The 25,943-nt window shown below is 40.3% G+C and overlaps 1 protein-coding gene across 2 annotated transcripts in view; it reads right to left on the reverse strand.

Moving 5' to 3' along the window:
* RPP30 (ribonuclease P/MRP subunit p30) overlaps window positions 1–25,943 on the reverse strand; it is a 36,241-nt gene that overhangs the window by 6,388 nt on the left and 3,910 nt on the right. The window contains exons 3-11 of one of the 2 annotated variants that reach the window (XM_081953539.1): window positions 25,675–25,731; window positions 21,057–21,131; window positions 19,871–19,942; window positions 14,513–14,602; window positions 14,019–14,135; window positions 12,214–12,243; window positions 10,610–10,647; window positions 9,357–9,436; window positions 6,034–7,834 (exon numbers count right to left, since the gene is read on the reverse strand). In XM_081953539.1, coding sequence (XP_081809665.1) covers window positions 7,713–7,834; window positions 9,357–9,436; window positions 10,610–10,647; window positions 12,214–12,243; window positions 14,019–14,135; window positions 14,513–14,602; window positions 19,871–19,942; window positions 21,057–21,131; window positions 25,675–25,731 — 681 coding nt within the window. In that variant the 3' untranslated portion in view covers window positions 6,034–7,712. Of the gene's footprint in view, window positions 1–6,033; window positions 7,835–9,356; window positions 9,437–10,609; window positions 10,648–12,213; window positions 12,244–14,018; window positions 14,136–14,512; window positions 14,603–19,870; window positions 19,943–21,056; window positions 21,132–25,674; window positions 25,732–25,943 lie in introns of those variants that run through there. The other variant, XM_081953540.1, reaches the window with a different exon arrangement.

Raw genomic sequence — 25,943 nt, forward strand, 5'->3', positions numbered from 1 at the left:
ACCATTGAATTTCATTTTATTAGATAGTGCCCAATGTTCAACATTGAGATGGCTTGGCCATATGGAAGGGAATGAATGAATTGCATTTGAATGAATGCATCAGTTTGAGATGAAGACCAATAAAAGAAGTCATGGCATCAGGGTTCCAAATAGCATCCAAAATTAAATCAGAGTCCAAGGCAAAGTATTGCTCAACGTTCCAATTTATTAAGAGAGCCATGTTGGCATATCTGGGAAAACCCGAATCTGAAAGCTTCCCGGTTTTCCCCACCCCATTGAAAGTTCACAAACTTGCCCCACACCCACCAGCCCATCACATGGTCCAATGTTCCACTGCCATGCTAGCAGTTCTACCCATCCAATTCCGGTCAGGTGCAGAGGTGCAGAGAAAGGATGACCTTGGCTCTCAGAAAGGAATTTTGTTTAGGCTACATAGTATCTACAATATAAGATGCTCCGAAGTATAAGATGCACCTAACTTTTGGGGAAGAAAACAAGGGAAAAATATCTGCCTCTGCCTCCTAGCAATTTGCCTCCTTGGGCAACAGCACAGACAATACACACTGTTTGTAGTGTTACATTTCAGACTATACTTGTACAGATGCTGTTAAAATTGATGTGCTTTCTGGAAGTATAGTTATTCTCTGCTATTTAAAAGAAGATACAATAGCACTGGGCCTCTTCAGATAAAGCAGGGGTGGGGAACTGTGGCTCTTTTGCGACTTGTGGACTTCAACTCCCAGAATTCCAGAACCAACATAGCTGCCTCAGGAATTCTGGGAGTTGAAGTCCACAAGTCGCAAAAGAGCCACAGTTCCCCACCCCTGAGATAAAGCATTTATTTTAAAAAGCTTCATTTTGTTAAGTTGTCTAGAACAATAATAAAGCAGTCTTTAAAAAATAAGTCTAATAATTTGAACATTCTATGGGCATTTATAGTTACTGACTGACCTCCTTGCAGCAAACAGCCTGATTAACACAAGGAAAAAAAAATCTGCCTCTGCCTCCCAGCTATTTGCCTTGTGAAGCAAAAAGCAAGTTTCACTTTCAGTTTCTCCTGATCATCAGCTGTTTCAGGCTGTAGGGATTACTATAGCCTATTGCAGACTCTGCAAGCTGCCGTTTGCTGCAAGGAGGTAAATTGCTGGGAAGACAGAGGCCAAAGGGTTGGCGCCTATGAGTGGGTGGGGCTACATTCAGTGTATAAGACATACCCAGGTTTTCACCCTCTTTTAGGGGGGAAAAAGGTGCATCTTATACTCCGAAAAATACGGTAACTCCATACAATCCCCCCTCCCATTTTCCCACAATCAAAGAGCATAGTAGAATAATAGAAAATGTGGCAGGCCAAAGATCCAAAAGGAATATGGCTGCAGGCCTGACACATGGTGGTGCAGTGGTTAGAATGCCATATTGCAGGCTAATTCTGCCAACTGCAAGCAGTTCAATCCTGATTGGCTCACGGTTGACTTAGCCTTTCATCCTTCTAAGGTTGGTAAAATGAGAACCCAGATTGTTGGGGGCAATACGCTGATTCTGTAAACTGCTTGGAGAGCTGGAAAGCACTGTGAAGCAGTATATAAATCTAAGTGCTATTGCTAAACGTTGCAGCTATATGTACTTTGGATGAGATCCTCAAAAGGAGCGTAAAAACAATGTATGATGGTGGAGGGAAAGATGGTTTGCAATGACAGAAACATACAGAGGGATGTAGTGAATCGTGTTGGTATAAACTAGAGTTAAACTTCCTTTTCTTTCATCACATTGTCTCTGGCTATATCTATTTCTTTAGGATTTTATGTGACATAGCTTAGGCCAAAAGAAAATGGCACAAATGCGTCATTGCATGGACATAGAAACAAAAATAAAGCCCTAATTCAAATTTTTATGGAACAACTTCAACATTTACCTGAAATGTTTCAGGAGCAGGAAACATGAAATCAAATTGCAAGACACTTGGCCAACACTGCAATTGCTACCGAGTGATTGCTGGTTTCAGGGTTAGACCCACTCAATGGCCTCAAGATTGGCAAACCTGGATCCTGAACAACTGCTCCACACTTTCCACAACCTTATTGTCAAGATCTAATTACATGTAAGACAATCTTTCTGCTATAGATTATGTGTGATGTCAGGGGTTAAATCCAGCAGGTTCTGACAGCTTCTGGAGAACCAGTAGTGGAAATTTTGAGCAGTTCGGAGAACCGGCAAATATACCTCTGGCTGGCCTCAGAGTAGGGTGGGAATAGAGATTTTGCAGTATCCTTCCCCTGCCCATCAAGCCACACCCACAGAACTGGTAGTAAAAAAAATTGAATTTCACCACTGTGTGATGTTCTGAGTAGGTACAGAGCAGAAAGTTGAAGGAGCAATTTAGAGCAGAGGCTGCAGGTGATGTTGGGGTGCTGTATCCCCAGCTTTGGTTTTCTGATATGCTGGATATCTGGGTATCTTCCTTCTATTCAACATTCTTTGAACAGGATGACTTCCGGTCCTTGAAGGCAACAGACGTGTTGTCTGCCACTCGTCTCCCCGGCTGGCTCCGTAAGGAGCACAGGGGGCCCTGAAGGGGTTTCCCTGCCGAAGGAGCCCCCCGAAAGGTGGCAGCCGGCGGGGGTGCTTTTCAGCCTCGCCTAGGGGCCGGGGAGCGGAGGGGGGGCGAGGGACAGCACTGTGCTGCCCACCTCTTTGCCGAATGGACCTGGAGGAGGAAATGTAATTGGAGAAGTGCGGCAGGATCCTGGTGTTGGGGGGACCCATCCTGAACTCTCTGATCGATCAAAGGGAAAGCAGCAGTCTCCTGTAAGTTTTGTGCTCATCCTATTTGAATGGAGATTAGAGGGGAGTGTTTCTTTTCTTTAACCCCCCCTCAGAATAAGTGGCATTTGAACGATCTCCCTTAAAAGAGAGACAACAAAGGTTGAGCTGTCACTCGAGCTAGCCAATGGTGAAAGATCTTTATCACGATTGCCAGGAATGACTGTGGAGCCTTTCTTCTTGAAAAATCTGGATAGAGATTTCTGTTTTCTTTCTCCCGGTGGAAAGATGAGCTAAGATGGCACCCGCCCTTCTGTTTGTCTAATTATAAATGAAGCTGCCCTTTGAAACCACCTTCAGCCGCATTATTCTCTCTGAAGGAAACCGAAACCTTCTCCCCAAAATGTGGTTCTACTGAACTTTGCCTATTAGATATCCTGCATTTGGTTTGCCTCGGTGCCTTGGAACTGTGAACGGACACTTTCGGCATTGTTTTGTATTTTGGGGACTGGCACAGCTGCGCAATCCTCAGATGCCACTTCCTTGGAAAAAGACTGACATCTCTGAACTTCAAACAAATGGGGCCAAAGAAACCACCGACGGGCAAGTCATTTTCAGCCCCCCCCCCATCTGCCTCCTCAAGCCCCAGCATGCAACAGACAAAGATTACATCATTGTTGGAGCCAGGGGGGGCTGGAGAGGGATCGAAAGAACTATCTGTTACTCAAATATTTCAAGAATTGATGAGGGGGCAGAATTGACTTGAAAAAAGAAACGACAGAACTTAAAGAAGAACTCAGAGACGTTAAACATCATATCGCAGAAAATAAACAAAGAATTTTGGTGTTAGAGGAGGGAACGGCTGAGCTGGGGGGAGAAATTAAAACAATACGGAAGGGAAATGCAGACTTGGAAAACTTTTTGGCAAAAAATAGAATTTGAAAGAATGTCCTTTTTTCTTAGATTCCAGAACCTACCAGAGACAGTAAATGAAGACCTTAAAGATATCATGAGCACAATATTAGCAGACTATATTAAGAGAGACAAAAATCAGTTGTGGTGGGATATGGATCTAGTCTATAGGATAAATTCAGCATATGCTAGAAGTCATTATGTTCCAAGGGAGGTACATGTTAAATTTCTCAGGAAGACCACAAGGGATGAGGTACTTGGGACCCAAAGGGAGAGACCATTGATATATAAAGACAAAGAAATCACCATTCTTAAGCAGATTCCAAAAAAGATAAGAGAGAGAAGGAGGAAGTATACCTCCTTATCAAAGAAATTATATAATAAAGGAATCTGGTTTAGATGGTTATTGCCAGAAGGAATGTTGATCTTCTGGGAGGGAAACAGGATTAGAATCAACACAGTACAGGAGGCTGAAGCCTTCATCAAAAAGAATTCTCCCCTCCTAGAGGACGAACATAGCAAAGGTGGGGGGAGGGACAGGATGGTGCAGGATAAGAAGGAGGGGGGGGGGCTGAAGGCTCCTCTGGAGACAGGGAGGAAGAAGCAATATCGAAAAAGCTCAGATCACAAAAATAAAAATATTTGAAATAAATAGCAATTGGTGATACTCTAGAAAGTGACAAAGGAAAATGAATGAACACATGGTTAACATTATAGAATAAGATCTTGTTTTCTGCTTATCTTTTGTATTTGTTTTTAAGATTGTAAAAACTATGAGTGCTGGATGGGTTACTAACACCAAAGTGGGAGCTGCCAAAATATTTTTTGTATATCCACCTACCTCTCCCCATATATGTGTAAAAACCAATAAATTTTTTTGGAAAAAAAACATTCTTTGAACAGAACCAACATTTAACTCAGGGGTCACCAACCTTTTGGACCTCAGGGACCACTAAATTCATAACTTTAAATCGGTGACGTGCAGGCAGGTGAGGCAAGTGAGGCACAGCCTCACCACTCTCATCATGAAAAAAAAAGTAAAAGGAAAAAGCTGAGCTAGTTGCTGCCTCACCGTGGATGACTCTGCTTAACCTCACTGGTGCTCTCCCTCCCCAAATGTAGTGACTTCCTCCCCAGGCCCCCATTCATTTCTCTCTCTCACACACACAGCTGGATAAAACTATATAAAAATCTAGCCCAGCTTCACTGATTACAAGTTTGAAAAGGCAACGTGGCTCCACCTGCAATCAAACTACACTTGGGGAGGGAGAGCACAAGCGAGCACTGAGGAGACCACAGGAGGAGGCAGGAAGCCAGGCAAAGAGCCATGCTGTAGTACACACACTTCCCCCCAGCCTCTTTCTTTTGGAAGGCTCGGCTCAGCTCCCCTCTGCCTCTCCTCTCACCCCAGCCTGCCAGCAGGAGGTGGTGGGTGGGCTTTATTGTGTTCCAGGCATTTCCCACCCAGACAGCAAGCTGCATTTGCAATGGTGGAGGTGTTTGGGAAAGGCAGCAGGGGAATGGGGGGGATGGCAGAGGAGCTGCTTTCAAGCCACTGGAAAAGATATCCAATCCAACTTTTGTGTGTGTGAGGGGTTGTTTGAGAGTGAGTGAGAGAGGGAAGGGGTAGGAGAGATAGTCCAATCCAACTTCTGTGTGTGTGTTTGTGTGTGTGTGTTTGTGTGTGTGTGTGTTTGAGAGAGGGGGAGGAAGGGAGAGAGGGAGGAAGGAGGGGAAGGAGAAGAAAAAGAAAAAGAAAGAAGGAGCAAAGGAGAAAAACAAATGCTGTCACTTTAAATTGGAACTGAGCATGCCTGGCTGTGGAATTCTGGGAGTTGAAGTCCACAAGTCTAAAAATATTTGAAACTCAGCACTGTGTCAGTGCCTCACCAGTCATAAACCTCACCGCACGTCACTGCTTTAAATCCCCTGGACCACTAATATGAATTAGTGATGGGATGAGGTCCTTCAGGCACTTAGCTTGGCTGCCTGTTAGTGGAGAGAAGTGTCTGGGGTCAACCCTAGCTTTGCTGTCCATTGCAGCTAGGAATGTCAAATATGGCCAAAAATGAATGTTTGTCTTATAGCCAGCCCGGACACTAGATCGGCCCACTGAAAACTCTTTGTCTTTCAAGAAGCCCAGCTGAAGTTTCATGCGCTGCTCACTGAAGTGCCTGGACTCCCAGGGCAGGAGGGGCTGGAGCTACTAAACCGGCAGTCAAGCTAAGTGCCTGAAGGACCCCATCTCGTCAGCGAGCGGGATTAATTGCTTTAGCGGGCCATAGATTGACAATCTCTGATTTAGTGCAATATAAAAAATGCAAAAAAATTTCTGCGAACCGCTGGTTGGTAACCACTGTTTTAACTCCCATCTGAGATCTAATGTATATACTTGAACACAGAACTGTTACTGTGACATCTACTTAAGATTCTTCATTTAGTGTAATCCTTTAGGACAGTGGTTCTCAACCTTCCCAATGCCACGACCCTTTAATACAGTTCATGTTGTGGTGACCCCCAACCATAAAATTGGTGTCTCTGTTCCTAAGACCATTGAAAATATGTGCTTTCGAATGGTCTTAGGCGACCCCTGTGAAAGGGACGTTCGACCTCCAAAGGGGTCCCGACCCACAGGTTGAGAACCACTGCTTTAGGAGCTTCTAGAACACCATTTTACTGTCATCTTGCCAGGAAGTAATAAAGCCATTAGAATGGGAATTGGAAATGGAAAGTAAGAATTATATATAACATTCCTAAAATGGAAATGGGCAAACAAGTCTTACATACATGTACTACATTACATGTTTATTGCTTTGTTTCAAATAAATACACATTGCCTCAGACCTCAGCTCATTTTCTCTCATACTATAGCTGGCAAGGCATGGTTACTTTTTAACCATGCCTTGCCAGCTTAAATTGCACAAATAATCTGGATGCTCCAGTATTATAGCTGTGAGTAAAGTGACAAAAACGTTGCTCATAGCTAAGGCTGCAATTTCTAACAGTAGGCTGCATTAATGTCTCTGTAAACAGGAACTCAGATGTGGAATTCACCATTAACATTATAATCCAGTAATGAAATTACAGTACTGTAACAATTTTCAGCATGCAAGTGTAGTCGGATTAATAAAAGCCAACACAATTTAAAAAAACAAACAAACTAGGTTGCATACATAGAATGTCAAGTCTTTTTTTTTTCACCATAAGAGTGGGCAAACAGATAGTGAAAGTTGTATTTGATAAGATATATTTATTATAAAAGAGAGTAAGCTACACTATATTGCCAAAAATATTCGCTCACCCATCCAAATAATCAGAATCAGGTGTCCATGGCCACAGGTGTATAAAATCAAGTACCTAGGCATGGAGACTGTTTTTACACACATTTGTGAAAGAATGGGTCGCTCTCAGGAGCTCAGTGAAGTCCAGCGTGGAACTGTGATAGGATGCCACCTGTGCAACAAATCCAGTCGTGAAATTTCCTCGCTCCTAAATATTCCACAGTCAACTGTCAGCTGTATTATAAGAACGTGGAAGTGTTTGGGAACGACAGCAACTCAGCCACGAAGTGGTAGGCCACGTAAACTCATCCAACATCAGTGTGCGACCTCACAAATGCACTTCTGGAAGAATGGTAAAAAATTCCCATAAACACATTCCTGAACCTTGTGGACAGCCTTCCCAGAAGAGTTGAAGCGGTTGTAGCTGCAAAGGGTGGACCGATGTCATATTGAACCCTATGGATTTGGAATGGGATGTCACTTAGAGTAAGTTCATATGCGAGTAAAGGCAGGTGAGCGAATACTTTTGGCAATAAAGTGTATATGCAAGTTCTCCCACTTCTTTCAAATGTTGTATTACCATGTTTCACCAGTCAATATTCAAGAGTATCATCTATTTCTCCTAAAGTCCATATAGAGAATTCACCTAAGTAGATACTCGTGTCAACTGAGTGATAAGAAATTCCTCCTCTTCATCAGGTAAGGTAAGACAGCATTGGAGGTTTGGGCTGATCATGGGTATCAGAGAAGTAAACTTGCAATTCACAAATCTGTTTTGGCTTTTTTACTGAGTGGAGCACCATCCTCATCCTCATCTTCATCATCTTCTGGAGGTTGAGGTTTCTTCACTGTATACACCACTCCACAGGCGGTCTTCCTGGCTTCTGAAATTAAAAAAGAATGTTTTACAAACCCCACCAATGGAAAAGTATGACGAGATGTGTGATGTAAGAACCTGTTTAATGCAGACATTCAAGCCTACGGGTGTCAAACTCGCTGTATCATGTTGCCATTATGTGACATATCATGATGTTTTTTCTTCCTTTGTGGAGCTGGGGTGGGCGTGGCCTACGTGTGACGCATCTGGCCCACGGGTCGTCAGTTTCCCACTCCTTATCTAGCCAATGCAACATGGAATTGAATTACCCAATGCAACATTATGGGGCCAAATAGCAGTCTTATGCAGACGAAAAGAAAGGTCAGCATCACAAGCCATAATGTGGTATTAAGCAATAATATCTTATCTTATATATCATTCACAATATCATTTTTCAAGATATTATTGTTAAGTGTGGATAACCAATTAAACAAAATGCTTGTTACATTAAAATGGAATTCGGTGATATAAGCTGCATATAGAAACTAGAAATAACCAATGGAAAACGAAATGATAATAGTCGGAATACTTTTTTATGTCAGGGCGAAAAATGATTTTGTTAAGAAGAATGTAAAAAGGGGAGAAAAACCCAGTCAACAATATTTTTCTAAAGAGGTTTTAAAATTTGTAACAAAAAATTAAAAAAAATGTAAAAATAAATAAATAATGTGGTATTAAGCCATAATGAATCTGTGGGTTAGGGTAGATTATCTCATCCTAATTCTGCAGTTGCCCCAGAAGCTAGCTTGGTACAAATCACTCCCTACCTTCTTGGTTATCTATAATTTATATGGTGAAGGACTCTAGTTAATCCAAGAAGATGCTTACAAATCAACTGCCTGTTCAGAAAAATAGGAGAGGACCATCTTTTTCAACCCAGAATCTTCCAAATAAGGATAAATACAAGTTTCTTGCAATCGAAAGCCATTTAAAACAAACCAATCAGAATGGAATAAAATAACAATTGAAAACCAACAATATAAAACTTATCTTCAAAAAGAAATCTGTTTTTTTCCTCTAGTAATTACAGTTGCTGAAGGCAACTGAACAAATAAGGGAAATGTTTATCATCGCTTCTTTGTATTATACATCTGTCAATATTGGTAATGCACTAACCTTACAATACAGGTAGACCCTTGGCTTACAACAGTTCATTTAGTGACCATCCGAAGTGATGACGAAACTGAAAAAAAGTGACTTATGACCGTTTTTCACATTTCAGCATTCCCATGGTCACGGGGTCAAAATTCAGATGCTTCACAACTGATTCATATTTATGACGGTCGCAGTGTCCTGGGGTCTTGTGATCACCTTTTGCAACTTTCCGACGAGCAAAATCGGTGTGTGTGTATGTGTGTGTGTGATTCATTTAACAACCATGCTACTAACAACAACCACAGTTAAAGATGGTAGCCAGAAAGGTTGTAAAATCGAGCTAAATTCACTTAACAACCAGGTCACTTAGCAATATAAATTGTGGTCGAATGACGAGGACTATTTGTACAAAGTTCATCACTGTTTGGACTCACCTCCATGCAGAAGGACGGCTCGGCTGTTGGTTGAAACAGCTGCCTTGCCATTGCTTTCTGAAAGGCCAAACAACCAACCTCTGCAATTTTCATTAAGGATTCTTCATGTCTCAAAAGATAAGCATGTTTTTCATCAATGGACAAGAGTGAATGCAATTCAGGGGAAAAGAAAGAAAGAACTCAACAATATTGTTGTGGTCCACCAACGGCCAGCAGAGCTGGCAGTTGATTCGGACAGTGAGGAGGTTGGGGAGGAACATGGGCCAGTCCTGGAGTCTGGGGAAGGCTCAGACGAGAGCTCTGCGTTGGAGGCAGAGATGGGGCCAAAGCCATCCGACAGTTATCATCTGCCTTTGGAATCGGATATCAGTGGGGCAGAAGAACAGCTGGAGCCTGTTTCCAATGTGCACATATGCAGAGCTCCCAGGAGAAGGGACAGCTAAGGAACAAGGGACGACTCGGTAGTAAAGGCACAAGTGGACGGTGAATGGCCACTTCCAGAGGGAATAAAGAGGAGCTAAAGGGGAGTGGAGTTTGCAGGAAACAATTAGTTCAATTCGTTAGGGTGAAGATCTGTTCCTGACTTCTTGCCAAGTAATTGCTGCTACAACGTGATATTTGAAAGATATCGATCTAGCAACTCTCCAAGCCTAATAAAGGTCTGTAGTTGTGAAATCTCATCAAAGTCCACGTTTGCCAGGACTTTGCTGGAGAGGAATTCCCTTTAACCTAAATAAAAGAGGTTTTATTGGGACGAGGAGTCTGCTTCATGCTCTTGGGAAGCCTAGGTCAGAACACTCTGCCTATCTACCTGTGCTGGAATAAGAGGGCGGGAGAAAAAAAATGAGATCAGAAATCTTGGCCAACGGAAGGATTCCTCTTATTACATCCTTTTCTGGCCATAGGCATTCGGTATTAAATGTATCTGATATCTGGCAGAAAATCTAGGTTTTATTTCCCTGATTCTTTTTCATTCTAAACTGAGTCAGTATTTACGCACTTAAGGTCAAACCCCTGCAAGTTCTATTCTTCAAACCAAGGCAGATTCTGTTTTTTTTCTAGCCTGTTTTGCTGACGTATCAGTAATACCAAGGTCTAGTATCCTGATAGCCCTGTTTCATATGCCGTTTCCTGTCCAAAGCTTTTACATCACTCAAGGAAGAGATGCTATTCTATGCCCGATTGTCCCTTTTTTCAGATACGTATCATAGCATCTTTCACAGTTCGGGGCTCGATTCATTTTAAAAGGATACAAATTAGCCACATCATACGGACTTCGCAATTGGATAGGCTAGGGAGAGGAAAGAGATGAATACAGATGCAGATCATAAATTGTTAATTACATACATGCAAATTAAAGCACTGCACTCCGAGAGTCAATACTTGGATCATACTAGAGAAGCCTTCTTCCTCCAGCCATCAAACAGGTCATTAATTTTGACAGGAGACAAGCTGGATTATATAATTACCACTTAAATAGTCAAGATTTTATGTAACAACATCAGCTTTCTCCCACCCAAGAAATATTCAATTTTTGCCAAAATATGTGTAATAGAAGAGAATTTATCACGTTCTGCTGTTTCCAAAGCCATGGGCAGTGAAATATCACATGCGCAGGCTTAAGTTTAGAGGTGTATTGGTTCAGTGGCTTAAAGACACTGGAATTACTGTATTTTTCGGAGTATAAGACGCACCAAGATTTTGAAGAGGCAAATTAAAAAAAAAGTTTTTGCACTCTGCAGGCCTCCCCAAAATGGCCCAGTTTTTGTGAAAATGGCCCTTTTTTTGTCAAAAAAGGGGCATGCATAGCTTTTAGGAGGCTTATAGAGTGCTCCTAGGGACTGGGGGGCAAAAACGAGCAAAAAATGACCCATTTGTCGCTCATTTTTGCCCTCCCCAGCCCCCAGGAGCACTCTGGAAGCTTCCTAAAGGCTATGCACGTCCATTTTTGCAAAGGGGGTGGGGTTTCAGGAGGACAAAAATGCTGTATTCAGTGTATAAGATGCACCCAGATTTTCATCCTCTTTTTTTAGGGAAAAAGGTGTATACTCCGAAAAATACGGTATAAGGTGGAAAAGATAGGTTCTCTGCATTCCGGCAGTTTGAGGCCTAGTACCACATGACGGGGTGAGTTCCCATCACTTGCCTCAGCTTCTGCCAACCTAGCAGTTCAAAAACGTGCAAATGCAAGTCGATAAATAGTACCACTCTGGTAGGACTAATGGCGGAAGCGAGATCGCATTCTACCCCATACATCCCTGCGACCAATCCACTCTCACAGAGAGGGCCTCCTCCGGGTTCCTTCCGCTAAACAGTGCGGGCGGGCGGTGCCTAGGAGTAGGGACTTCTCTGTGATGGGCCCAACCCTCTGGAACGACCTCCCCCCCGATATTAGAACCACCTCTGATCTCCGCTCCTTCCGCAAGAAACTCAAGACCCACCTGTTTCGAGTAGCTGGTCTGGCCTAATTATAATCGTAATTGTATTTACAAAGGGAACATCTATCACTATCTTTCCTGGATGGCTTTTTAAATTTTATATTGGGGTTTTAAACGGGTTTTAAAATTGTTTTTAATTATTTAAATTGGTTTTGGGGTTTTATATACAGACAGTATGTGTGTGTTGTTTTGTTCAATGTCTTATGTTATGTTTTGTTGTTTTGATTTTGAACGGTCTGTACACCGCCCCGAGTCCCTACGGGGAGAGGGGGCGGTTTATAAATTAAATAAACCTTAAACCTTAAACCTTAAATACGGATTGGATGAATCAAATATGGGCTGCTTTAAATAGAGGAGGCATCTATTCAAACAATTGCTGATCCTTAAAGAATCAGAGTGACCCCCAAGCCCATCCTTACCTTTTCAGCTCCGCTGGACAGAACGATATTCTAGGAAAGAAGAACAATGCAATTGTTATTTATTTTAGGCATTGAATCCACATAATTGGACCGAACTGTTAGAGCACCACATTCTCAGAGAACGTTCCCATCTGACCAAATGTCAGGATGTTCTTTTTTGGAGGACAAAAGCTAAAACACTGAGCACTCTGTGTGAAATTAACTGAAGAATAAAACGGAAAAAAAAACCTTGTTCTTCTGTCACTCTCTAGAAGCTTTCTTTTCTTCATGTATTTATTGCTTATTTTAATGAGGAGGGAGAGAAGGAAGGAGGGAGGGAGGGAAGGAAGGGAAGAGGGAAGGAAGGAAGGGACATTCCTTGCCAAGTTTAAATCGAGAAGACGGAGTACAAGGTAAAAGAATCAAAGCTGACTCAAACATTAGTCTTTAGAAGGGATTAATGTGCATGTAGGTTGGGTGGGAGTAAATAGCGTTTGAGTGGAGTGGCAGTGGTAGCTCCCAAGGCCAAATCAAAGTGGATACGTCTGGCGGAAAAATATCCATTTTTCCACCAGACGTTTCCATGCGTAAGTACCCTCAAATTGTTCTTTGTCCTTTTTTTTATGCTCCTACTCTCGCCTTAATTTTCTTTTCCCCTTCCTTCCTTCCTTCCTTCCTTCCTTCCTGTTTGTTTTAATATTGTGTCCATTTCATTAAAAGAAACTACAAAACCTAAATCTGGTAAGCCATCCCATTATATTAAATGAAACTCAATGTTAAATTAAAACAATACCACTAATGAGATTACTCTTCAAGCATTTGAGAAATTTCCCCTTCCCCCTTAAAATATAAGGTCAGCTTTTTTCTTCCTTTCTCAGTTTGCATTTTTATTTTTTTAAATTTTCTTTAAGATTAAAGATCGTCTTGTTAATTGTGTATATGTAAACATAATAATTAAGTAAAATTCTGGCAATTCATTCTGGCACCAGCGGAGGAAATCAGGGCAATTTTCTTGGAAGAGAAACTGATTCTTTATTCCTTTTTCAGAAATTTCTAGCAGCATTCCTGGGGAGACCGGGGGCATGCCCATATTTATACATGCATGGGTGCTAATCGCAACCCTCCCCTTTTTTGGTAGCAAGTGCTCAAGTTCGCTTCAGCAACTTAGGTTTTGCCAAAAGGCCCTGTATGCAGCTCACTGGTTAGATATTTGATTTCCTTCCCAAAGATGCTTTTCAAAAGACAACTGGGCTTTCTTGTTTTTTTCCTTGAAAATGTTTCGCTTCTTGATTGAGAAGCAAAATGTTTTCAAGGGAAAAAAAACCCAAGGAAGTCCAGTTGCCTTTTGAAAAGTGTCTTTGGGACAACCATGAACTGGATGATTGAGAATCTACATAAGCATTTGATTTCCTTCAGGATTTTGCTAGCTTTTCAGGTAGAAAGTCATGACAAACAACTCGTTCTCCTCTTCGCTTAACACAGATTAGTTGGACGTAATGAACAGATGACTGCTGATAAATCCATTTATTATCATTGCTGTAGCAGGGGTACCTAGGGAGTAGTAGGGTGTCAAAAAAAATCACAATGACGGTTGCAACTCTATGATCGAAGCCCCATTCCTTCCTGCATGTGTCAACACATTAGAATGGCTGAGGCTTTGGCTGCATGGTCTGGCTGCCATTCTGATTTTTTCAAATCCCCCACCTCTGCACCCCTCAGCGTTCCAAAATATAGGGGTAGGTAAGCAAGTTACGTTACATTAATTCATACCAGATAACTAGAAATTCTAGGGACGGAAGACATGGCGCAAACACCTTTGATCTTACCTTTCCACGGCAGATCTGCATCAGGCTGAAGGCATTCGAGATTGTGTACCGTCGCATTGTGGAGTCTTTAATGGCAGGAACGTAAATAAGTTCGAAGTAGACACCTCGCTCTATTGCCTTTACGAGAAAGAGAAAAATAATCATGTTGAATTAAATGGGGACGGATAGGGAAAAAAAGAGAGACAGCCATGTGACAGGATGAAGTAATTGTCTGAAACATGACACCAGACCGGTTTCAGTACTTGGACAACAAGTCACAAACAAAACAAGCCAGAATTGGTAAGCTACAACAAGTTCTGGCTACTAAATGAAGTTGGCTATTGAAAATACCATGTAATTTATTCCCAGGTGTAGTGCTGAATTTAACATGTTGAATCTGACTAAATCAGAAGGTTTCCGGCTACATGTAAAAGTGCCAGTAAAGTGTTAGTTTTTATCCACCTCATAAACCCACAAAGAGAAATATCAAGACACTTATTAAAGGACTCCCTTACCACATTGACAGATGGTCTCTTGATGAAGAAGGACAGCTTTTCCATCACATCAACACACACCAAGTCTACATCTAAGGTTGTGCACGCCACCTAAATTATCATGAAAGCATATGGTCAGGCAGTACACTTCAAAAGAAACAGTTTCATGCAGAAATGATAATTGTGTTTCCAGCAGGATCAGCACAATATTTAGTTGGACAATATCGAAAGACCAAAGTTATATTGCACAAATTTGGAGTTTCAAATCTTCTACTGCAAAACAGGCTATAAACCATCCAGCTTCCATCAGCTTGCCAGCTGCACCCAACCTGATGCAGCTGTTGTCTTGATTTTTGTGATACTTCCTCCTCTATATTCTTGTGAAGGCAGAGTTAAATTCACTAAAAAAATGGTACAAGGTTGCACACAGGATTAGCCCAGAAATTTGTGGTCAGTGGTAGGACTTGTTTCACAAGTCACTTAGATACAAAAATCCTTTCCTAATCAGCAATCTAATCTAGGGGAAAGATATATTTTAGTGGTTGCTATTGTTAGCTAGATTGAAAGAAATCTTTCTTGGTTCCCCGTGAGTCACTTAGAGCTTTATAAAGTAGATTGCCACATACATCTTGCCATTCTCTGACATTTTATCAGCATCGTCGTTCAAAAAGAGGACATTTTAAAAAATCAGCACAGAAAAACAGAGCCAGTCTTCTGAAAGGGTTCTTAGAAATAGTAAAAAGCTGCCACTAAAAACAAAACTTTAACCCAATGTTCGCCAAGATCAAAAATGCTATGAAAACTTTTGAGGGACAAAGGCCCGGATTCCCCCCATCTCCATATCCTGCAGAAATATAAACAATGGATTTAGCATAAAGAAAGGGAAAGATTCTTTATTACTATTACCAGAGATAAATGACAATTTCCAGTCTCCATAATCAAAGCAAGAGCGCCATCTGCTGAAGAGTGGATTGTTAGCTCTAGGACAGATGCTATGCAAAAGACCCAACTTTCTGGAAGAATAGAATAGGAATAGAATAGAAAAAATAAAGAATAGAGAATAGAATAGAATAGAGAATAGAATAGAATCAACTTCGTTGTATTTAAGTACAATGACAATAAAAATTATACTTATAGAGAATAGAACAGAGAATAGAATAGGAATAGAAAAAATAAAGAATAGAGAATAGAATAGAGAATACAATAGAAAATAGAAGAGACTAGACTAGACTAGAGAATAGAATAGAATCCTTTATTGGACACACGAGGAATTTGTCTTTGGTGCATAAGCTTTCAGTGTACATACAAAACGCATTGATATCTCCCAGAATGCAGCTACTGTGTGTGTGTGTGTGTGTGTGTGTGTGTGTGTGATGTGTGTTTTAAAGATTTAACAACCACAGCTAGATTTGTATAATTAGGAAGTCTGGAAAAAGTTTTTTTTTAAAGCTTCAAGCAAATGGAAAAGATGTGGGCCTCTGGTTGCGGATCTGTGTCTGCCATCTTGCAAAATGTATATGCACCACCACCAATATCTTCCCTTCCAGTGCCCTGGGACCTAGAGATAATTAAAATGACTGGAGATCAATTGTATTAACTATATTTAATTGCCATGCAAATTGCTAGGTAGTTTCCAATGGAAGTCATAAAAAAAAAGACGTAAATTTTGTTCCACTTGCTACATACAGCCATTAGTGCAGAAAGACTTGCCTATCCTATCTACAAATCCAAACATCCCCTAATTTTACAGCCTTCTAGAGAACTTCATTCCACTTGAGGACAAGGGCTTGGAACCCATTAGGTGGCTTGCAAAAAAGGTCTCAATGGATACTGGTATTCCACTTGAAGAAATATCTACAGATACAGGTAATCCTCAGGATATGACCATTCGTATAGAGGTGAATAAATGGGAAGTTATGACTGGTTCTTGACATTCTGACCACTGCTGTGCCACCACAGTCATGTGATCAAACTGGGTCCTTAGTGATCAGCCTGTATTTCTGACTGGTTACAAAATTCCAGTCATGTTCTCCTGCCTTAGGCAAACTACCAACTACCTTCTCCTCATCTCTGTCCTTTGGACACCCTGAATTCCACCACCCTCAATTGACCTTCGGTGGCGTCTTCCTCCCACTGCTGGTTCGGGATCCAGGCACTGGGTGAAGGTGCTGCCCCAGAATTCACAAGGTAAGCACAGCAAGGTATCAAAGCCTCTTCTGACCCAAAAATGGATAATATTGAAAGTAGATTGAACACAGTGGAAAAAGATAACAGCGGAATACTGGGATGGGAGATGGATCGGTCAGAATTCTTTTTAAGATTCCAAAACAGAAGAAGAAAAAGGTGAGAACTTGGCGCAAATAATATCAGAATTATTGAAAGATGTGTTAGAGATAACCCAAGAGATGATAGATGGCATAGACGAGGTGTTTCGAGTCTACACAAGATATGCAGTGAGAAATAGACTCCCAAGGGAAGTTCACGTAAGATTTACCAAGAAAATAATTAAATCACAAATTCTACAGAAAACAAGAGATAGAAAATTGGAATATAAGGGGAAGGAGATTGTAGTGCTGAAACAAATTCCAAGAAGAGTGAGAGACACGAGAAGAACATATCAATTTCTGACTAAGATTCTACTTTAAAAAGGCGTCAACTACAGATGACTCATACCAGAAGGTTTAATATTTACATGGCAAGGACAAAGATACAGAATTGACACAACAGATAAGGCAGAAGCATTCTTCAATGAACATCTGAAAGGAAAGGATGAGAAGACTGGAAGAAAGATCTATTGGTAGACTTTCAAGAGGCATGTACAGTTGACATGGAGAAACTTGAAGGTGCTGTAGGTGGGATTCAAACAGGTGAGGGAGCTATAGGTTCTGTCGACATCAGAGAACGAGAACCGAGATCAACTAGAGCTATAAATTCTAATTATAAAATATAGACATGGAAGAGAAAAAAATGATCTCAATTAACATAAATGGACTTGACTCAGCAATTAAAAAAAGAAGAATATTTCATAAATTAGAAAAATTGAAATTGGATATAATCTGCTTACAAGAAGTACATATTCAAAAACAGCATGAACATTTATTGGTGCAACCAAAATTGGGGAAAATATTCACAGCTTTGGCAACCTATAGAAAAGAGGAATGATCTTTTATGTTAAAGATACAATTCCAGCAAAACAAATTTATACAGACGATGAGGGAAGAATCTTGATGGTGGAAATTATGGACAACTCAAATAAAATACTTTTAATTGCAATATATGCCCCCAATGACAAACAAGATGAATTTTACAGAAAAGTACATAGGAAAATAATTGAATTGGACTATGCTGATATTTGCATATGGGAAATTTTAATGGAATTTGGACTATAAAACAGAAAAAACTACAAAGATAAATAGAAAACCACTACCTAAATCCTTTTTTAAAATGATAGATGAAATAAATCTTCAAGATGTTTGGAGAGAAAGAAATCCTACAAAAAAAACAACAACAATACACTTTCTATTCAAATAGACATTTATCATATTCCAGAACTGACATGATGTGGGCTACAATGGAACTGATTTGTAACATACAGGAACTTGAAATTGAAACAATCATACAGATTATATAGGTTTATAACAATGTAATGGGATATTGGTATGTATGTATGTATGTGTGTGTGTATGTATGTATGTATGTATGTGATGAATATTTAAAATATCTTGTTTAAAATGAAGAAAGAATAATTGTAGTTGAATATATGAGACACAGTGATAAAGATGTATTTATATACATTTGATAGATATTTTATGATTTTACATACAATTGAAAGTAATGATACACAAATATAAAATGTTGGTGAAGCTTTTTTTTATATATATACTGCAAGAAATACCAAAATAAGATAGATGATACTATAAAGATATGTTATTATTAAATAGATTTATAATGATGTAACAGATAGTTGGCATACATATGAACTTAATTCTTAGAATACATGTCTAAAATGAAGGAATTATAAGAGTAAACTGAACATACGATTTACAATGATAACAATGCACTTATGTATATTGGGTTGATAATTGCTGATTTTAAACACAATTGAAAGTGGTGATGCACAAATGTTTGTGACCAAACGACATGCTAAACACACATGTAAGTGATGATATTTTTATGTTATATGTTTGTTTTTGTTTGCATAAAAATAAAAAACTTCTAAAAAAAAACCCCTCTTCTGACCAAGGGGGCTCATTGGGGGCTGGCCAGAGAAGAGGCAGCAGGACGGAGTTGGCGAAAGCCAACTGGTGGTCTAAGCAGAAAAGCCTCATTTCCGGATGCCAGCACAAGACTCTATTTTACGGAGTACAGAGAGTGCAATGGGATGGAGAAACGGCAGCTCTGAGTAAAAGTTGCAAATGTTGGACAGGTGCAATTTGGAGTGGAGTAAGAGCTGAAGGAAGTGGAGGGATGAAGGCTTCCTGGAAGTCCAATATAAGCTCTGCAACTCATGGTGGAAGCTGCTAGGGCAGGGGTGTCAAACTGAAGGCCTATGGGCCAAATCTGGCCTGCGGGCTGCTTAAATATGGCCCGCAGGGCTGGCCTGGAAATAGCAAAGGATCAACCCATGGCGCCTCTGGCAGCCAAAATGGGGCACCGGTGTGTGTGTGTGTGTGTGTGCAGGGCCCCGCATGCCCCGTTTTCAGCCTGGATGGCCTCCTGCAGCACTTTGCTGGCCAAAATGGGGTGCATGTCTTTGCCGGAGACGCCCTGTCAATGCTTGTCACCTCCACCCTTCCAATTCTCCATGTGAGGTTTTGCTTAACTACTATTTTGCTTAGTAGTGGAAATTCCAGCCACAATTAATATGAATATTAATGGCTATCAAGAGATACAAACTAAATGTAATCTGTTCTCTTCTTGATTGCAGGAAAAACGATTTCAGCAATAGAGTAGTACATGTGTGAAACACTTTACTTGATCCTGTTGTTAGTTCCTCTAACCCCTTTTCCTTTTACCTTAAGCTCTCTACGGTGGACCTCATGCGTTCCTTAAGCGGGGCGTGCATAAGCACACTAGCATGCCTACCATCCCTGTCCTACTGTCCCCATTTATATGTACTCATTTTATGTGTTTATGACTATGGTTTGCTTATTTATATCCATTTATTTGTGCCATTTTTTTCATGTGTCCATGTCTGTGTCTCTACCGATACTTGTTTTCTTGTACTTGTTGACAAATAAATAAAATAGACAAATAAATTAGGATCGTAACCCAAGTCTTACTTGTAGTTGGTATTAGCAAACAAACTTTCTTCCTATATTTCTTCCTTTGCCCTCACATTTATATTTCATTTCCTATGCCTGGGAAAGGCCCACTTACGTGAAAGAGTTTCGCATTCTTAGGAAATACAGCAAAGATGTCATAATATTTGATATTTGTGGACGTCGCTCTCTGGATATAGAAAAACAAAAAAACCAAAAGAAATATAACCTGTTATCAGATTAAAAAGGAAGAACGCTTGTGTCTTATGTAGCATGCACAAATATTGAGTAATTCAGTGGCCAAACAACAGACAGCAGCTTATGCTGTTCCATTCAATATCAGAACTGTTGCTAGCACTGTGAAATCAATCAAATGGAACAAAGACTCTTTGTCAAACTGTTAGGATTTCAATTACTCAAAATAAACCCAGTGTGAATGACTGAGCCAAAGTCACCCAACCAGTCTTCATATCTGAGGCAGGAGTAGAACTATGGTTAATCTAATAACAATAGTCATCATCATCCCTTGGAGCAATACCTAAAGGACTGCCTAGATCCGTGATGGCGAATCGGTGGCACACATGCCAGAGGTGGCACGCAGAGCCCTCTCTGTGGGCATGCACGCTGTCACCAGTTGCTCTTCTGTTTTCCAGCTGATCTTTGTGGGTGCTGGAAAATGGTCTGAAAATGGTTAAAAAAACAGGCCATTTTCGGGCTGTGTTTCGGGCTGTTTTCAGGCATGCATGCGCCAGCCAGATAGTCTTTGGGTTTCCGGTGTGCGAAGACCAGCTGGCCAGCATGCATGCAAGTGCTAGAAACCTGAAAACCACCTGGCCGGCGCTGATATGCGCACCGGCCAGCTGGTCTTTGGGTTTTCCGATGCTCTGGCGTGCAAAATGCACATCCATACAAGCACTTTCTGGTTTGGGCACTCGGGTGCTGAAAAGGTTCACCATCACTGGCCTAGATACATGGAAATGTTGAACTTTTTAGACCAGAATTTCCTGACTTTGCAAAACATCACCCTACTCGGAACTGCCTATATACTCAGACGCTACTTAGGTCCTTGGTTTGGACTGAGATTAACCATAATAATAATAGCAACAGCAACCATAATAATAAATTAAATTTTACCCTTTCCTATTTCTAGTGGAACAGAGTTCCACTGGTCACCAGTACGAGAAAACACAAACAGCCTTCAGCTATCCCCTCTTATTACCAAGCAGCAAGACATATCCCACATCCCTTCCTTAACAAAGAATTGGGAAGCAAAAGAGCTTGCAAAAACTGCTTTACAAACTTACTAGAACGTTGCAGTGGGATGGATCAGAAACCACTAGTGTCAGCCTTGATAAAATCTTAATTGGCTTGGATTTCCCCTGTAAAGAAAAAAATATGTGGGAAAAGAAATCTAGGCAACAAGACGCCTACTCATTATTGGAGGAGGATACTTTATTCTCAATAGGAGCCTACACAAATTTTCATCACCAGAGATGTGTCCTTTCCTTAATTCAGAAAACCAACATCACCTCCCGCCTCTTCCAGGATTCTTAATCAGACGGCCCACCTTGAAAGCAAACACAGCTCTATGTGTTACTTTACTCTATGTAAGTAAGACAAGGAAGTCTACAACTTTCTTGTCTTACTTTACAACCTCAATTCGTTTTGATACCACAGCTAGGAAAGTACCACTAAGCCACCTCATTTGTGAAATGAGGAGACGATATAAACTTGATTAAATAAGTAAATCAATATTCTTCAGTTGTAATAGGTTATTTTTAATAGAGGTGGTGCTGTTTGACATTTTAATTACTCTAGGGTTTATTTTGTTTCATTTTCCGCATTATCATTTACTACTAACTTTTCAATTTGTTTTCCACTCCTGTTATTCAGTAAATATATCAAGATTGTATATGCGTGTGTAAGCTAAAGATTCCTTAAAGTTGCTCTGTTCATTGGTGTTTTCAGGAGAGCTCAAGCAGGACAAGAGGATGCTGACAACATAGCTTCGCCCCTTTTTATATGTCACACTTGAGCACATATAAAAAAAGGGTGCAGTTTAATAACACAGTTGTCTCCCATCTTCACTCCCACCCATAGATATTTCTGGTTTTAAGTGGTCATTCCTATTTATTTATTTATTGAATCCATTTGTCACCAACCTTGCCGTAGGGCTGCTCTGGACAGCTTACAACAGTAAAACAGAAAAAAATAAAATAAAGCAAAACGCAAAAATAATAGCAAAGCCATGAAACAATAGAAATAAACTATAAACTCCTCCCACTTATGACCGTATGACTGCAACTTTGTTGCTTGTATCTTTATGATTTATATTGTTTCCTAGTATGATTTGATTGCTTATTTGTGCCCTATGACTATCATTAAGTGTTGTACCTTATGAGTCGTGACGAATGTATCTTTTCTTTTATGTACACCGACAGCATATGCACCAAAGACAAATTCCTTGTGGCCAATCACACTTGGCCAATAAAGAATTCTATTCTATTCTATTCTATTCTATTCTATTCTATTCTACTCTACTTTATTACCATACGGTAATTAAAAAGATGGGCAGAAGAGTAGTAGGAAGCACAGCGAGGAGGGGGGGTCAGCTAATTTGTCCAATACCCAGCTCACTGTGGTTATTTCCCTATTGGGTCCCAAAGCCAACCAGCAAAGCCTAGTATTCAGGCCTAGTAATTATTATGGTAATAATAAATGCTCTACAAGAGTTATTCTTTTGAGCACGGTGCACATTTTGGTAGAGAAGCAAAGCAACAAAAAATGCCCCCCTGAATTGGAACCAGTAAAGGTAGTAAGATCTCACAAGTTTTTTTCTTATCTGTGGAAGTAAAACCACAATAAAGCAAATTATTTCCTACCACACACAAGCCTGAAACTTCCCATCAGAGACAACTGCTTTATTTTACGTAACGATGGGACAAGCCCAGAGGTTGTATTTAGCAGGTTGTGAACAGTTCTGGAGAACCGGTAGCGGAAATTTTGAGTAATTTGGAGAATCGGTAAATATCACCTCTGACTGTCCCAGCCCTCATCTATTCTCTGCCTCCTGAGTCCCAGCTGATCGGGAGGAAATGGGGATTTTGCAGTAACCTTCCTTGGAGTGGGGTGAGAATGGAGATTTTATAGTATCCTTCCCCTGCCACGGCCACCAAGCCACGTCCACAGAACCGGTAGTAAAAAAAAATGAATCTGGACCAGACCCATCAGTGGTATCTCATTCACATCTATTTTGGCTTTGGTATAAATGATACAATGCAGGGAATTTGCCAGTCCCGTTAGTTAGACCAGACTAGGAGTTCAACTCCAGAGGAAGGCTACATCTACTTTTATTGAAATAGGCTATAACAGAATTTTGCAGGTATGATTATGTGCTACACCTCCTCCTCCTCCTTATATGCAAATGAATTTTGGAGATGTCTGCTTCAGCCACTTCCTAACGTTATCTGGACTTTAAAAAAGGTTTCAGTTCCTTTGGGCTAAGTAATGGCTCCTGGATATCTCTACCAAGGACAACTACCTTACTCTTTACACAATTCTTCCATAAGCACATATACACATGAATTTCATCTAACCTTAAAGGCTGGACATTTCAAAAATTAAAATGTTATCCTGTCCATAAATTGCTTCCAGTACACCAGCTAATGCTTCCCTGGGATGAGTCCAAGTTTTCTATGAGGGAAATATCCTAAATAGATCATACCTGAGCTGACATATACTGAGGTGTTCTGTGCCAGTTATTTACTTTATTTAGTTTCCAGTATTTACATTTTGCCTCAGTTCTAATGGATTCTGGCCAGATAACATTAGATTAAAACATACAAGACAAAACCAAATAAATGTTGAAGACCTCTCAGGATCTAAAGGTACAAATTCAGAATCTTGCAAGAATCCTCCTTAGAATGTGAGGGGAGGGGAATATCAATAAATTATTTGAATATCAAGTAAATCAGGAACAAAACAACAACCACGGGTTGTTTTGTTTGTTTTGTTTAATATCAATAAAATTTATATTCAAATTAAAATGTCCTAAATACTGTCTCTAGTACTTATGGGAAACAGATCTGGCATCTTGGGGACTAACAGCCTTAAAATGTATTATGTAATTTAGTGGACTCAAAGCCTTCTTGGAATTGCTTTGCCTGAGTATGATTTAATTTGGAAAACAATTACACAGTTCCCCATTATGACCCTAAACATAAATCTGACCAAAACACTATGGCTGTGCAAAGCCTCTGAAAGCAGTATTGTATTTTTTGGAGTATAAGATGCACCATTTCCCCTCAAAAAAGAGGGTGAAAATCTGGGTGTGCCTTATACACTGAATACAGCTTTTTTGGCCTCCCGAAACCCCGTTCCCTTTGCAAAAATGGCTATGCATAGCCTTTAGGAGGCTTCCAGAGTGCTCCTGAGGGCTGGGAGGGCAAAAATGAGCGAAAAACAGGCCATTTTTCACTTATTTTTGCCCCCCCTTCCACACCCCCCTCGCATTTTATAAGCCTCCTAAAGGCTATTCATGCCTTTTTTTTTTGACAAAAAACGGGCCAGTTTTTGCTTGTCCCCCCCCCCCCCCCGGAGCACTCTACAAGCCTCCTAAAGGCTATGTATGCCCATTTTTTTGGACAAAAAACGTGCCCATTTTTGGGAGGTCTGCAGAGTGCAAAACTTTTTTTTTTTAATTTGCCTCTTCAAAATCTTGGTGCGTCTTATACTCTGAAAAATATGGTAATTCACAAAATGCATTGCAGAAGGGAAATATCCACTGGAAGGCGGGATTTAGCTGCTTTCCACCAGTAGGATGGATGTTCACCTAGGGGAAAAGCGGCCAATCATGCATGCTGTTGGCCCTGCAAAATAGTCCAGACAAGAAGTACAAGCAGGAATACTAGCTCTATCTTTATTGTAAGATTATATTAACATAGGTGGGGAACTATGTCCTTTTTGATTTGTGGACTTCAACTCCCAGAATTCCTGAGCCAGTCATGCTGGGTCAGGAATTCTGGGAGTTGAAGTCCGCAAGTCATAAAAGCGCTATCATTCCCGACCCCTGCATTAAAATAACATTGAATGACTGAAATTACGTTGCCCTTCTCTTCCTCTTACTTTCTTTAAAATATTGGAGAGTCCCTTCTGAAACACGCTCCATCCTTCTGTGGGCTGAGATTTCTTTTATTTGTCAGTTATCCGCTCAATGGCTCTTCCTTCTGCCTCTCAGGGACATTCCAAGATATCGTGCTTACCAATCCCTTTGGAAATTATGGTTGCTTTCATTGTTCAGGGAAAGATGATTCCCTTGTGCTTACAAACTAGGCAAAAAATTATCTTCCAAATAATTTCAAATGCAGCTGTACTATGCAGGATGCAGAGTGAAGTTATATGAAATGGCGATGTGGACTGCATCCAACTATAAGCTGAACTGAAAAAAATACTCTTTTTTAAAAAAAAAATTATCCCCATACAAATAGAATAGTATATTGGCCAAGTGTGATTGGACACAACCAGGAATTTGTCTCCGGTGCATAAGCTCTCAGTGTACATACAAGCAACAAATAATAAATCAGGAATAATGTAAGAGGGAAGCAGCTAACCTAGGTTCTCAGATAGTTAAGTTTGGATTTTCAGATATTTTTAAATAAAGCAATTTGTTTATTCTGAATGATTCCATACCACTTCAATCACAATAACTCTGAGCAACTTTTTTAAAAAAGCATACCTTCCACATTCTAAGCACATTCAGCTCATTCCACTTGTTTGCTGTGTATGCAACCAGACCATAATTCCTGGGCATGAAAGTTCAATGGAATTTATTTCAAGGAAGCAAAATAATGTTACAGTCTCAATGAAGTCTACCAGGTGATATCTGCTTTTCAGAATACAATAGTTTTAAATACATAAGCATACCTGTACAAGAGGCAAGGATGAAAACAGTTCTGCGGGAGTTATTGGCTTGACAATTTCCTAGGAACAGATATAAAAGGGGGAAAAACAAATATATCCACCAACAGGGAAAAAAAACCCAGATAACTTGCATGCAAAATTATTTTGTGAAATAAACAACAAAAAGCCAACTGACACAAAGAGCTATTTCCATAGGCTACACTTTCTTTTCATAGCCATTAATGGTTGATCTGTATTAATCAATTCTGCAAACCACTGAACAATTGTTTAAA

Source organism: Natrix helvetica (assembly GCF_964273705.1).
Source record: "Natrix helvetica genome assembly, chromosome: 5".
Classification (NCBI taxonomy): Eukaryota; Metazoa; Chordata; class Lepidosauria; order Squamata; family Natricidae; genus Natrix; species Natrix helvetica.